Source organism: Meriones unguiculatus, chromosome 12 (genome assembly GCF_030254825.1).
Source record: "Meriones unguiculatus strain TT.TT164.6M chromosome 12, Bangor_MerUng_6.1, whole genome shotgun sequence".
Classification (NCBI taxonomy): Eukaryota; Metazoa; Chordata; class Mammalia; order Rodentia; family Muridae; genus Meriones; species Meriones unguiculatus.
The window spans coordinates 22,888,348-22,902,980 of record NC_083360.1 but is presented as its reverse complement, the minus strand read 5'-3'; the positions used below and the strand labels follow the sequence as shown (position 1 = coordinate 22,902,980).

Sequence of the window (14,633 nt, the reverse complement as noted above, 5' to 3'; positions counted from 1 at the left end):
CAAGCTCCTTCTTAAAAGATCGAGTCACTTTGAGATACACTGGAAAAAGAAAGGGAAGCGGAGGGGAAGTGGGAAGACAGAGAATGATCTGCAGGTTTGGAGAGTTAGATGGAAATTGCCTGTGGGTTCAATCAACCCAGACGCTTCTAAGATTTGAGACCCTAGGGGAGTAGAAAACAAGGAATCTTAGGCGTTTGCTTGAAGATTCAGCGAGCGAGGTTCTTCCGCGCCCTTGAAGTCATGACTCCCCGGACTTTAAGCCTTGGCAGAGGATGGCTAGCATGGCTGAGGGAGAGGGGACGGTACCACAGCGAGCATTCTATCCTAGACAAAAAAGAAAGTAATATGGAGAATGATCCACCGTTGACTCCAGCCCGCCTCCAACTCCTTGTCCCACAGCAGCACCGAAACCAAAACAAAAGAAAGCCTCGGAGGGCATATTGAACTAAAAGTTTATAAATTAAAGGAAAAAAACATTACAGCGAGTAGAGCTTCCAAAATTCACAAATCTTTTAAAGATAACTCTAGTTGAGTGCACGGTGCCTTTAAAGAGGCAAAAAGCTGCGAGGCTGAGGAGACAGTCTCAGAAACAAGCGAGGCACAGAGGGTGTGGGGCTTGAAACCACAGAGGGACAGGAGAAGGCGGAGGAAGATGCGGAAATGCAGGCCAGGGATATTCACATTGAGTACGAAAATAATCGTTATTTGAATACAAACAACCGAAAAGTGCTACAAGTCTCAACCTTCTTGAAAAAAATAAAAAAGAAACAAAGACAGGTTTTTGAAGGGGGGCTTTGACGCTGACGGGCCCTCTTTACGAGTCTCCCAGGCACTTTCCCTTTGGGTGTGGCCCTGAATTTGTAGAAAGGGAAAGTATAGGGAATCCCTGGTCTGCACTTCACTGAAAGGCTCCCATTCTTACATTCAGCATCCAGGAGCGTGCCCCGCGAGGGCTGGAGTTGGAGGTCACCAAAAATCAAACCCTTGGAGGTTCATTTCAACTCCTGACCTGGGACTGAAAGGGGTCTGCACTCCTTTGTCACAAACGTAATTTCCAAATATTAAAGATACGCAGATACAGATCGGTAGCATGGATACCATGAACTAGAGTGACCCAGCGCCGGACGCGCCCGGCCGACCCGAGATTCTGAGGATTCAGGCTCCAGGGCCTCCAGGAGTCCTCCGGGCTCTGGGCGAACACCATCCCCCAGGCAGACAGAATTCAATCCCGACGTCGTCGCTGCGACAAGAAACAGCGTCCCGAGGCTTGCAAGGCAGAGAGGCGGCGGGGGTGCCGAGCGCCCGGGGTTATGGGGCGCGGCTGTTCAAATCAGGATAAGGCGCCCTCTCGGGGCAGGCTCGGTCCCGCCGCCCCGTTCCCCCGGATGGGATTCCGTTCTCCACCTGCTCCGCTCCCCAGCTGGGCAGAGCCGGGCTCCGCAGCCGTGCGCGGCGGTGCAGGGGGCGCTGGCCGCCTGGCCCGGAGCGGGTCACTGAGTCCCCGCGGCGGCCGCGCACGTGGACAGCGCCCAGCCGGGGAGGCAGTAGTACGGGTAGTAGTAGGAGGGCTGCAGCGGCAGGAGAGAAGGTGGCCTCAGCACCTCTCCCGGCAGGTACTGTCTCTGGTCGTCACGCACCAGCACCTTCACGGCCACCTTCTTGGCGGCGGGCGCCGAGGCGAGCAGGTCGGCGGCCATCTGCCGGCGTTTGGTTTTGTAGCGGCGGTTCTGAAACCAGATCTTCACCTGCGTCTCGGTGAGCTTGAGCGACGCTGCCAAGTCGGCTCGCTCGGGCCCGGACAGGTAGCGCTGGTGGTTAAAACGGCGCTCCAGCTCGAAGACCTGGGCGTGCGAGAAGGCGGCCCGGGAGCGCTTCTTCCGCGGCTTGGGGGCTGCGGGCTCCTCGTCCTCCTCCAAGCCGCCCGCCTGCCCGCCGCCGGCCCCGCCGCCCGCCGCGCCGCACAGCCCTGGCACGTGCGCGCCCCCGGGACTACCGCGCTCTTCCTCGGCTCGTGGGCTGTGGTCGCCTGCGGATTCCGGTAGGGACAAAAAAGCAAGAACCTGTCAGCCTGGCGGAGGTGGAGATGGGTCTCGATTGCCGTGGTGTCTGGGGAAGACTGGGAAGGGAAACCCGCTTTGAGCCTACCGAAAGGGGAGGTGAGGCTCCACCCGGTTCTGGGTCAGAACTCTGTCCCCAAGGCTTCCCAAATCAGTATCTCTTTTGGTGCGCGACAAAGCGGTAGGGGAGCATTTCCGGACCCCAGATTCCCTGCAGTAATGGCCTGCGCATATCCACAAACTTTGTTTGTGGTACTCAGCCCTAAATCCTGGCTTTCTGCATTGCATTTCTGTTTCTCAGCTCCAGGCCATACACCTCTGCACACCCACGCATACACATCCGTTGACTACATGAAAGAGGAAGGTGGCGGGGGTCGGGGAGGGGGGAGCGCAGATCTTGAGGTCAGAGGTATGTGGAGTCTTCCATCCCAAGAATCCAGAACTGCTGTCAGGAATATGGCAACAACAGGCAGCAGCACGGCCTGGGGTACTCTTGCCTCCCTCTTCTTTGCAAGAAAATAAAGGGATGCCCGGAGTGGCGGTAAAGGTCTTGGGTTTGAACACCCTTCCCCAGCCTCTTCCGGGCTCCCTTGCAGCACGCCAGCGGAGAGGTCACTGCTCTGGGCTGCTTTGAGTCTCTGTGAGGCCTACATCAGGGTGTACCCAAGAGAAGCCAGATGCCGGGCTTTCAGACCAAGAAATACGCCCGGGAGTGGGCTAAGAGGCTTGACTCTTGAGTACCTCCCAGGTGACCTGGACCTCACTTCCCCACCTCTTCCTCCTTCAGGTAACCGCCAGTTTCGTTTCTAACTCCTCGGTATCCAGCCAAAGGCTGCTCTGTCAGCCCTAGGGTAAGGGAATTTAAGCGATCCCTTTCCAAAGACTCCCTACTCCCTCGCGGTGACACGGCCTGTAGCTCTTAGCAGGGCTGGATCAGGGGAAAGCTATATGAGCTACCTTACAGGCCTCTGGTCCCCCTTTCCTAAGCTTAGAGATTTCAAAAGGACACAGCCGAGGCAGTGCAGATGAACTCAAACCTTTTGGCGCAGGGTGCAGGACACATGGCAGCAGGAGGGTGCCCGATTCTAAGAAGCTCCTTTGACTTAAGCCTTGGGGCAGGACGCGCCAACATGCAGAGCTTGACCCTAACTAAGCCCGGCAGGGGCACCTCGTTCCCACAGGAGGCCCACCCAGCCTCGGAGGGCTTGACCTCTTAAACCTCTCAGCCCAGCCACCTTCCCTGAGAAACCCCGCCGCCGCAGACCTGAAACGCTCGCTGACATCTCGCTGTCGCTGCGCACCGGGGCTTCCTCCTCCAAGTCCTTGGCGGCGTGCATCTGGCAGATCGGCGGGTCCAGGCCCAGGGTCATCCTGGCGCGGCCGGTTCCGCTGGCCCCCGGAACGTCGGCGCAGCGCCTCCTGCCCTCGTTCTCCTCGCTCAGCGCTGAGTCCGAGTCCCAGCCTCCGGCGCCCTCCGCGGTCTGCCCCACCACCGTTCTGGGCAGGGCGGGAGACGCCAGCAGAGAGTCCTCGGCGGCCCCCAGAGCGCCCGCGTCCGGCTCCCCGAAGAGCCGCCAGCAGCAGACGGCGGGCGCCGCGGCCACCGCCGCTTCTGTGCCCCCCGGTGCCCGGCGCCCCTCGGGCGCAGGCAGCCCGCCGCGCTCCTCCTTCTTGTTGAGGATCGCCTGGATGGAGAAGGGCGTCAAGGCGCTGGCGCTGCGCACAGCCATCTACCCCGCGGATCGGAGCCGGCGGCCGGCTGGGCAGCTGGGTCTCGGGGGCAGCTTCGAGCCCCGGCCGGCGGGGAGCTCCGGGCGAGCGCAGGGCGAGCGAGAGGGGTACGCCAGGCCCCCGCAGCCCGCTCCGGCGCAGCTCGGCAGCCCCCGCCCCCCCACCACTCAGTCCCCGAATCCGCGCCGACCCTCACCCCAGCCTCACGGGCCCTCCTCTCCAGGATCCCCCTCTCCCCCTCCGGAATCTAGCTCCAGACGCTGTCCTCTCGCAGACGGGCCCGTTGGCTCTTCGCCCTTGGCCGTCGGGGGCCGCCCGGGGTCTGTGCCTTCGAGGAGGGCCGCCCAGAGCAGTCCAGGGTCCTCCCGGCGCCCGCCGTCGCCTCCGGAGCGCCGCCGGGCGCGCGGCCGGCCGAGTCACTTTTTCTGTGCGCCTCTGTGTTCCCCGCCTGCAGGGCTTCGCTCCCGGCAGGGCAGGTCCTCCCTCTTCCCCTCCGGGCTGGCTCTTCCGGAGCCTACCCCCCTCGGCGCCCGCGGTGACAGCTGAGGCCCCGAGAGCCGGAGAAGAGCGGGACACCTTTTTGCCCTCCGCCTGGGTTTTTGCTGTTTCTTCTCTTCCCTTCCTCTGCGCTCCGCTGTGAACCCCCTCCGGTCGGAGTGTCGTTCCCCGCCGCTGAGTGACAGCGTCAGTCCACGCCCCTTCCCTGGCTGTCCTGGGCTCTCCCCGCAGTGGATTGGCTGCCTCCAACTGGGGGCCGTTGACTTTGAGAGACAACTACCCGTGTTGAGTAGCTCCAGGCATGGTCTGAATTAACCCCTTCCTTCCTACGGCTGGTTCTTGGAGCATCCTTCGGCCGTAAGGAGAGACACCCAACCCGAAACCTCACAGAGCAACGTCCTCCAGCGCTTTTGTGGGATACCAGTAAGAATCCCAGGCTAGATCTTGGGCGAAAACTCAACCGAAAGTGTCTCCATATGTGGCGTGCAGTTTCTGCTCCCTAGGAAGGAGCCTAGAGTCGAGGAACAGGATTAATCGTCGTTCTCTGCCCACTCCGAAAGTTCCGTAGCTGTTTCTCCGCTCACGCTCTTTACCGAAATGATCTGATAATTAAAATCACTTTACTAAATATTTTCCTTTCTTTACATTTGATTAGATTGGATATCTGTAGATGAATTTAAAAGTTAGGTTGAAAAATAGTAATTAAGCTACAAGCGAGGTGAGGAATTGGAAGGCACCTGATAAGAGTTTTTGGAGCTGGCTGTTCTCCCTGGACAGCCAACGCTGAATTTAATTAGATTTGTTTGACGTTTTATATCAGGAAGAAAAACAAAAACAAAAGCATTTAATTTGTTCTTTAAATATTCTGTTTCTTGTGAGTTGAGTAAGTTGCAAAGCGTCTATCTGAGACCTACACAATAGCGAGATCCAGAACTGATAATATTTAATGCTCTTAAAAAATAAGAACCACTTTGTTTTACTCACTAGAAGGAAGTAAATACAGAATACAAATATTGCACTCATGTCAAAACACGTTGCCTATTTTCACAACTTTTTAAATGAAACGTTTGTTCAAGTGGCATATCTCATTGTTCCACAGACTTTACCAGAGGCTTAACAACATCCAAAATAGAAATCCGAACCACTGAACACATTTAAATAATTGTGATTGTGATTTAGTAAGCTGAGGGTGTCGCTTCTTTGGTGTCATTAAAATAGGGAATGCCTCCCAGGGCTGCTTCTTCGGTTTGGTTCCGCACTGTGGGGGAGAAATCGTTAGCTCGTCAAAGTCATCCATGCCTCTGGGGAGGAGGACCAGAAGCTTGTAGACTTCAGGGACGCAGTTGCCTACTTCCCTGCTCTGTGAAGGTGGGGCAGCGCACCTCGGGCCGAGGGGTGGTGCTCTCTTTATAGCCCTTCACAACTGTGTAAGTTTTGAGGGAAAAAAAATTAATTTGTTGTTAGTATCTGGCAAGTGTAACGGCCAAGGGACCCAACATAATGTTTATGGGGCTTCAAAATGAAGCTTCCCACTCCTTCAGAGTGTTCAGGCTTTATTGGAAATCGATTTCCTTTTCTCTCCACCCCACGCTGGGGTGTTGAGAATGTATAGTTAGTTTTCTTTAGGGACCAGCGGAGGACAAGGAGCTTAGGTTGTCAGCGCAATGAGGCTAGTCAGGAGTAGACTATGTGTGTGCCGGCCTGTGGACGTAGGACTCCGTGGGGACAAGAACCAGTGAGGTCCGGACTTACTGACGGGCAAGAATATCTACGGGTTGGATGACTGAGCTCTAGAGTTAAATTTGGGGGTCCATCTATTTACTTGAAGTAATGATCACTATTTAGATGACAGAAATAACCGTTTTGTTTTTTGTTTTGTTTTGTTTTTAAGAATCTCAAACCACAAGTTACCACAGAGGTAGGTGGCAGACGTTTTGGAAGCATGGAAAGCCGTGGTTTGGTGATTTTAGAAATTGTCAGCGTTGACTGTTTTGTTGTTTTGTTTTGTTTTTTTTCCTAGGAGAATAACGAAATGCTGAAGTGGTTTCAATCCACGTCTCCAGGAGGCACCGAGCAACGGACTTCGGCAGAGGTTAGCAGATCCGAAGGTCTAGTGAGTGACAGCTAGGGGGAAGGCCAGGAGGAGGAGGGGGTGTGGAAGGAGATAAACACCGGGCTATGAACTCTAAAAAGAGTAAGAGTCGGGAAAGGGTGAAAAGGCTTTGGGGACTATGGCCTTTTGCACTGAAATACCTTGAGAACATTGCAAGGCAAGGCCAGCTCAAGAGGTCAGGCCGGCAGGGAGAGGAGGTCTGGAGACACGCAGGCTAGCGCAGGCACACCCGGGCCCCCCTTCCAGGACAACGAGGGTGATTGCCTCCAGGACAAGAAGCTAGCTGGCTTCGAAAGCTCCCGTGGTTGCCCGCGGCTGTGGCTCCTGGCCTGTCGCTGGCGTTGCTTCCCGGCCTGGCCGGAAGGGTTGGGGGCCGTCATTTGTGTGACAAGATGTGTCTGCATCCTGCGCCTGTCTCCGTCGCCGCGCCCCCTCCTCGCTCCCAGGCTCCACACTTTCACAGATGCACCCTCCTTCTCCTCCCCCTCCATCTGTTCTTCCTTCAGCAGCCTTCTCTCCAGGATCTCCGCGGGAGTCCAGTACCTCTTCTGCAGAGTGGTTCCCTCGCGCCCCCTACGTGCGGGGGTGGGGGCCCCTCGGTAGCCTGGGCCCGGTGTGCTGATTGTAGGAGAGGGGCGACGCAGTGGAGATGAGAAGCCTACGGGGGCTGGGAGAGGAGAACCTACAGCTTCAGGTCCTTCGTGGCAAGCTTCTGCGCACAGGCACGCACTTCTGGGGTTCTCAAGCTGGAGAGGCAATCTTCCCCAAAGGTCACGCTGCAACGCTTGGGTGTCACCCGTACTTCTCTTGACCTGGAGAGCAGAGTTGCCTTCTCTGTCCGCAGTGTGGGGGTGCCAGGCACAGGCGGAGCTCGGCCCTACCCTTGCAGACCACTGGACCCACATTTGGCGCTGTGACCTGGACAGAGTGAAGACACTTGCTGTCTTCATTCCTTTAAGTCAAGGTTTTCCGCTGGGGGGAGCGAAGAAGATGATGCGTTTGCTGGCGGCGAATGGACGCTTTGGGGACTGAAGGTCCTCAGCTGCAGACACCCCGGGGGTCCTCCAAGTAGCCACAGTAGAGCAGGGGTCAAGCCAGCATACTCCCGGGGATGTGATGAGAGGAAAATCATTCTGCTTTACACAGACGAAGCAATTTCAAGGCCGGCGGTGGATGGCTAAATCAGCATTCAAATTTGTCTGTAATACCAGTCAAACCGATTTCCCACCCTAGCTTGTTCTTCTCATTAACCTTCGTGTTTATCCTCCTTAGACTTTTCCTTACTTGTTTCTGATTAATTATTCTTTCTAAAAAAAAAAAAAAAATCTTCTCTGAACCTGGGAAAAATCAAAGAAAGCACGCAAACCTAATAATGTCTTCTGTTTTGTACATTTGACAACGCCGCGAGCGCTCTCAGGCCTGTGACTTGAAACCAAACCTAGTAAAGAAGAGAGAACTGCTTTTATTACTTTTTTAAATAATTAACGAACTATGATTACTAAGAAACGACAGCCAGGTGGTAGAAAACCGCTGGGCTCAGAGAGAAAATGGTGTTCTCAAGTCTGAAATGCAAAGAAATGACCCCACGGAAAACACTTTCCCTTGGAGCTTAGCTTTCCAGAACGTGTGAAAAAGAAACCAGAGTACAGGCAGCACAGTAGAGGACGGGCGCCACCTAGTGAGCACTCTTCCTGGACGTGCGACATACCCACGGGACAGGTACCGACTTTAGGAGAGCCCCACAGGGGAAAAAAAAATAATCCGTTTGTTCCCTAGTATTTATTCCTTCGATCTCTCTTTGTCCAGTAGTGGACATATTCTATTTTAAAGCGATGCTGGACACGTCAACTTCCTTTCCCCTATGAATGTTCAGTTCAGTAGTGGGCACAAGGAAGGGGTTGGGACAGCGTGAGAGAAGGTGCAGGCCTAGTGCTGGGAGCTTTCAAGCATGGCGCTCCCCCGATGACAACGGTACATAAACCTGAGCATTTGTTTGGCACAGTAGAAAAACTCTTGAAAATATTTTCTTTTAAGACAGAGTGTCATGTGCCCCAGGCTGTCACTCATCAGTCTTAATAACTTTATCATCTTGCAAAAACTGAAATTCTGTCTACATTAGACACTAACATGCTCCTCCTCCTTTCCCCATCTCCTGCCAGACATCTTTCTCTTTTCTCCACAAATTTGATAATGTAGACCGGGCTGTCCTGGAACACGCTCAAGAATGTCTCTGCCTCTCCTCCATTCTTATTCAAACTACCACAGTGATAATATTTGCAAGCTATGACTAGTAAAGGGCAAATGGGTGCGGTCATTTCTGGAGGATGTTGGGCTAGAAGAAGGATTTGGGGAACTATCAGTTGAAGGGAGAATCGGAGGCCTAAATTCTTCATGAAAGTTGTCTCTTCATGATAATAAAAAAAGATGCTTAAATCAAAAGGGTGGATTTTAAAAAGCAGTATGCCCTTACTTTACTCTTCATATAACTATTTTTATATTTTTTATCACTTGTGTGTATCCATCTATTATCATGATTAATTTAATAACTTTATTTAAATGGTTTATTTTTAACTCAAAAAGTTTTACCCCCAAAATTTTTGTATAATGTATAGGCACTATTAATACATTTATAAATATATAAGTTAAACACTAGTAACTTCTTTACATGTATAATCCTCCCTCACACACACACACACACACACACACACACAGTAGGATGAGGGTGTCTCCCATGCTGAGGACATATTAACAGTCCTACAGAGTTGTCACATCCTACCAGAATCAAGCCAAGACTTTCTGGTATAGTCAGAAACACTAAAATGGAATTGACGGAATAGAAATGCCTATGTAATTTTATGGAGACATATGTCAGAACAAGTACAAGTACAACTCTGTGTGTGTGTGTGTGTGTGTGTGTGTGTGTGTGTGTGTGTGTGATGGTCAACATCTCAGACACTAACCGTGCTGGTTAATCTTAGTTGTCAGCTTGACCAGGTTTAAAAACCACACAGGAGAAAGTGAGAAACCCTCAGAGAGATTTAAGTGAAGAGGGAATGGCCCACCAGCACCCAACCAGCAAGTGTCATGGACTGACTAAAGAGAACAGAGTGAATGGGTGAAAGAAAGCACACCTTCTCTTCTGCCTGTGATTATGATGTGACATCTCATACCCCTTGCCCTGTCATGTTTACCGTGTCTTCCAACTGTAAGTTACACACACAATGAATCCTTCCTTCCTTACATTACTTTGTAACTAACATACTACTCTATTGCTCAGTGGTGGGATGGATAAATTGAGCATGATGTATGAGGCACTCACAGATTAGGATATCATACAGCAGTGAGATGAACCATCTCCAGTCACATGCAAACATACAGATGGGTCCCATACACTCAACTGCTTCCCATAAGCCACTACCACATGCCTAGGGCTGAGTGGATCTGGCTCATGGCTCTTAGCAAATGTTTATTGGATGAATGGTCTCATTTTACCCTCAACACAGCCCTTTGAGGTCAGCAGGGCAGGAATCGGGTTTCTTTTTACAGATGAGGAACTTGAGACGTAGAGAAGCCACATGATTTGTTCCAGGTCACCCGGAACATCGGTGCTCATCAGGATGCCTGTGACAGAGCCTGTCTAGTAAAATGTGTGCTAGCTCAGCATCACTCCAAGTCAACCAATTCTTCCCTCAGCCTTTTTAGCACAAATAACATATTTCAGGTTCCTTTGTTGTTGTTAAATCATCTTCTGAGATCTTACTTGGAGATGTTTATTTCCATGATGGGACATTTTGGACTAGGTTCTACAAGGGAAAAGGCTGGAGGGCTGTGCCTTAAAAGAGTGAGGCTTAAGGTAGGGAGAAAGCTCATCCGGGAGATTTATGGCAAGGAATTACAGAGAGCACTGTCATTTGGTCTGAGTAAGTGTGGCTAGAAACAGGAAGGGGAAAACAGGATCCTGTGGTAGAACAAGGCTTAATGGAATGTCAGAGGAACAGATGGGTTGGAGCTGTCCTGGGAACTGTCAAAGGAAGCAGTTGGAAGAGGCTTTGGAAGAATCCCTCTGACATGCAGGTGAACCGGGATGCTGACACACACTTCCTGTAAATGCAAAATGGGTTGTTAGTGAGGTATGGAAAAGGCATCTCTGCAAGCTGTCTCTGGAAAAAGTCTGCACCAGGTCAGAAAAGATAGGGGCCCAGGTATGGAGGGCAGGCAAAGCTTCTTAGATGTGGTTTTCACTGAAGGGATAGAAGTGCTTTTAAAAAGCAATATGAAATCATAACTTATAGCATTTTAAACTCCAACAGTGCTTGCTGGGGAAAGAATTTTCCAAAGGGCCAGAAGGCAGCTTTTTGGAGTTGGTTCTCTCCTTCCACTGTGAGCTCTACGGCCTGAACGTGGGTCACCAGGCTTGCACAGCGAGCACTTTTTCCCTGTGGAGCCATCTCCACGGCCTTGACGTTTAAATATCTAGGAAGGTGAGCTAGATGTCGAACCAGAGCATGGCTTGTTCTAATCCTTGTTCTAATCTCTGAAATCATCCTTCAGTCTTTTCCTACATTCCATATTCTGCCTTGTGGTGTGAGGCCTAGGCCTCTAAAAGCCACCTTCCCCTTTGCCAGTGGGCTTCCCATACGTTCTGTCTAGAGAGGATTGGTAAATTGGCCCTAGAGAGACAGAGCCAATCAGATATATAAAGAGGCTAAAGCTGGCATGTATTAGGGCACTTAGTTTATGCTTATGAGCCGGGTGTGAAACAAACTGTTGGTGAAGAACTTGCTAGGTCAGAAGCCTGGCTCAGCACAAGTCCAAAGGCCTTCAGTGAGCAAGAAGGCTGATGAGGTAGCTCTCAATGAAGGCCTGAGAACTTTGTGGGAGGCTGATTGAGTCCTAGAGCCAAAATGCCAGAGAGCTAAGGGCAGGAGAGGAAGAGGCTATTTCAGCTCATGGAAGCAGATAAATACATTTCCTTTTCCTTTTTTTTTTTTTTTTCTACTTAACTTCTACTAACTGGATGGTGTCTGCCCACTAGGAGAGCAGGTATTTTCTGTGCAGTCCACTGAAATTACACACTAATCTCTTCACAGACCCAGGCAAAACTAATGCTTCACCAAGTTTCTAGAAACTGCTACATATAGTGAAGGTGATATTTAAATACCGCAACTTCCCTCTTGTGCACATCATTTTAATCCACATTTAGTGTGTATAAGTATTTATATATATTAATAATGCTTAAATATTGATAATATACAAATATGATGCAACTATTCCAACCATCAAAGTGAACTAATCATGGAACCCAGAAAAGGAGATAGAGTCTTGGGGTGATGTTTACTTTTTCTTGATACCTCATGACATACACATACTCATTTGTGTGTTTGTGCATTTTTTCACAGAGGGTTAACAGAGAAGTTCTAAGTAGTCTGGGCCAGAGGATCCCTAGGTTGCCTTGACTCCAGCTCAGTGCAAATTCAATGGATTTCCTATATGAATTCTTCTGGAATTCCTCTTGAGCTAGGACATACTGGCCATCAAAGCATAAAGCCATAGGAGCAGGAATCAAAACTTCTACTAATGGGTCATTAGGGGAAAGCTCAGTGACACCTCTTCTAGAGAGCACCAAAAAGGATGAAGAAGAAGAAGGAGAAGGAGGAAGAAGAAGAGGAAGAAAAGGAAGAAGGGGAAGAAAGGGAAGAAGGGAAAGAGGAGGAGAAGCAGCAGAGGTGGATAATGGTTGCAGGGCTTCCAAAATCCCAAGCACTTAAGCCGTTAATGGAGCCTGCCAAAGCCTCCACCTAGCATTCTTATCTACCAAGACAATTCTGAAACTACAGAATCTGCTGAATCATGTGCCACCAGAGGCACAGACATTTGCACAGCCACAGGGATCTATTTTGGAGCTCTCCTTTTGTTCTGGGTCCCACATAGAGCCAGCATCTTAGGTCACTTGTAGTTGGAGCAGATGAAAATGGTACAATACTCCAAAATCCAAACAGGCCTGCCAGCCATTATGTCTCTTTCTTGGTTTCCTTGCAGATGCAACAATTTATCCTCTACATTACAAGAAGTATCTTCACACATCTACACCACAGAATCCTAGAAATTTCACTGAGTGAGAAAGACCCTGCATATTCCCTAGCTTCTGACATAACAAAACCTTACCAATAAATCCAAAATAATCATCACTTCTAGGCCTCAGTGCCATAATGTAATTTATAATAGAACAGTGGACTATCTTGTGGAAGAGAAAGGTAGCCAAGATTTGAGCAAATCAAATAGTGCATAGAGATGGAAAGTTAGTACACTATTATGACCCTGTATTCCTAGCCCCAACAGATGGAAGCAAGCTGCATTGGGTAGGTCTTGTGGATAGGGATGACAAAAAGGTTTAGTGTTCAGGTCAAAGGCTGCATAACAGGTGCCAGGAGAAGTGTTAATGTGCTGGAGCAGTGAAGTCCATGTAGCAGGTCCCCAGACCCGAGTAGGCCCTCAGACACTATGAGGGCCTATACACCATTCTGACCTTAGAACTCAGAACATAGACCCCAACACCTGCCAAAGTGAGTACACTTAGCCATAGTTGTAGGATTCAGAAAAGTCCCTAAATGTAATGTACTTACTAACCTTCCTTTTGGGCTTCTGTCGTTTTACTTCTTGTTTGTTTGCTTGTTTTCTTTCTTTCTTTTTTTTTTCAAGACAGTGTTTCTCTCTGTGTAGTCCTCACTGTCCTGGAATTTGATCTGTAGACCAGGCTGGCCTCCATCTCACAGAGATCTGCCTGCCTCTGCCTCCCAAGTACTGGGATTAAAGGCATGCACCACCACACCTGGTCTATTGTTTTACTTCCTGCTAACCGAAGTGTGTCAACCAGGATGCTTGTGTGTGTGTGTGTGTGTGTGCATAAAAGAAAAATAACAGTGAGTCCTGGGGCTGTGATTTGGGAATGTCCCCCTGCAGCCACTGGCGCCTGGCAATACACTTTTCTATTCAGCTTTTAGGGTCCGTGGGTGTTCTCTGGGAGACTATCTTGCAACAGAATAGAACCTGAAATGGAATTACCCCTTGACTAAGCTTAGGATAATCCATTGTTATTCTCCAGTCCCCATCTGTCTTGCATATGGCAAGTTGGAGAGCTGAAGGAAGATGTTAGGAGCATCTCCTATCTTTTGAGACCTGAAATGCCCCTTGGTTTGCTGCTGTTTACTTTTCCTCTCATAGGAAGCTCTGCTGCTTCCCATTTGGAGCTCATCATAATAGCACCGACTCCACAGGTCATGTGATAATAGTTAATATTTTTCTTTTCTTTTTTTCTCTGATTGTTAACATTTATTGCTAACTTGACAGGCTCTAGAGTCTCTGGACAAGTCTGTAGGAGGTCATGTAGATTAGATTAACTGAAGTCGGAAGACCTGCTGGAACATGACGGCTCCACTCCACTTACAACAAATGAGAAAATGAGCTCAGGACCAGCATTCGCATCCCTTGGCTCTTGACTGCAGATGCAAAGAGACTGGCTGCCTCAAGCTCCTGCTCCCGTGCCTTCCCCACTGTGATGGCCGTGATGGACTGCACCCTCAAACTGTGAGCCAGAATCAACCCTTCTGTCCTTAACTGGCGTTTGTCAGGTATTTTGTTGCAACAATGAAAAAAGTAAATTATCCAGGTTGGGAGATCAGTGTAGGATTCCTTCACTGCTAAGCATGTATGTTTCAATTTTGCATTCTGAAATTAAGGAAACTTAACCAAATTGAGCTGAGGGCATCATGAGTCAGACTGGAGCGAATACCTCAGGTATTACCTGGCTCCTGATTGGTGAGACATACTGGCCTGTAGGTCTCCTGGCATCAGTGTCAGCCAGAGACACATCCAGTAATTTCCTAATGGTCTAACTGTACCCCTTCCTATGATGAACACTTATCCGGACAAAAGGCTGTAGGCCTCTCTGGAAAAGAAGTGGGAGAAAGATTAACAGTGTATTTTTTCAGTGATATTCTGGAATCTTTAGTATAGACCCAAATTTCCCTTCATTCAAGGGACTATACATTGATAAAGTGCTCAAATCTTGGAATCTCCTAATTGTTTACATTTGGCCCTTCCCACCATAATAGACCTTTTTCTCTAGCTCAGGGAACCAATATAGAGGCTTTGCTATACACCATGTTTATCTGTTCTGGAGCTGGAAATGTGACCATTGGGTGTCTGTTTCTTATGAGTGCTGTTGAAGTTGTGTT

The 14,633-nt window shown here is 50.0% G+C and overlaps 1 protein-coding gene across 1 annotated transcript; it reads right to left on the bottom strand.

The window, feature by feature from the left end:
- Positions 1-439: 439 nt before the first annotated feature.
- On the bottom strand, positions 440-3,787 carry Nkx3-2 (NK3 homeobox 2). Its single transcript, XM_021639354.2, has 2 exons — positions 3,322-3,787; positions 440-2,026 (listed from the first exon to the last, which is right to left on the bottom strand). Exons 1-2 carry the CDS (start codon positions 3,785-3,787, stop codon positions 1,491-1,493), a joined length of 1,002 nt encoding a protein of 333 aa, XP_021495029.1. The 3' UTR covers positions 440-1,490.
- Between the last annotated feature and the right edge of the window lie 10,846 nt (positions 3,788-14,633).

Coding starts and splice junctions, on each gene's coding strand:
- Nkx3-2 (XM_021639354.2), bottom strand. CDS start 3,787: ATGGCTGTGCGCAGCGCCAGCGCCTTGACGCCCTTCTCCATCCAGGCG. Junction 2,027..3,321: donor GATGTCAGCGAGCGTTTCAG/GTCTGCGGCGGC, acceptor CGGAATCCGCAG/GCGACCACAGCCCACGAGCC.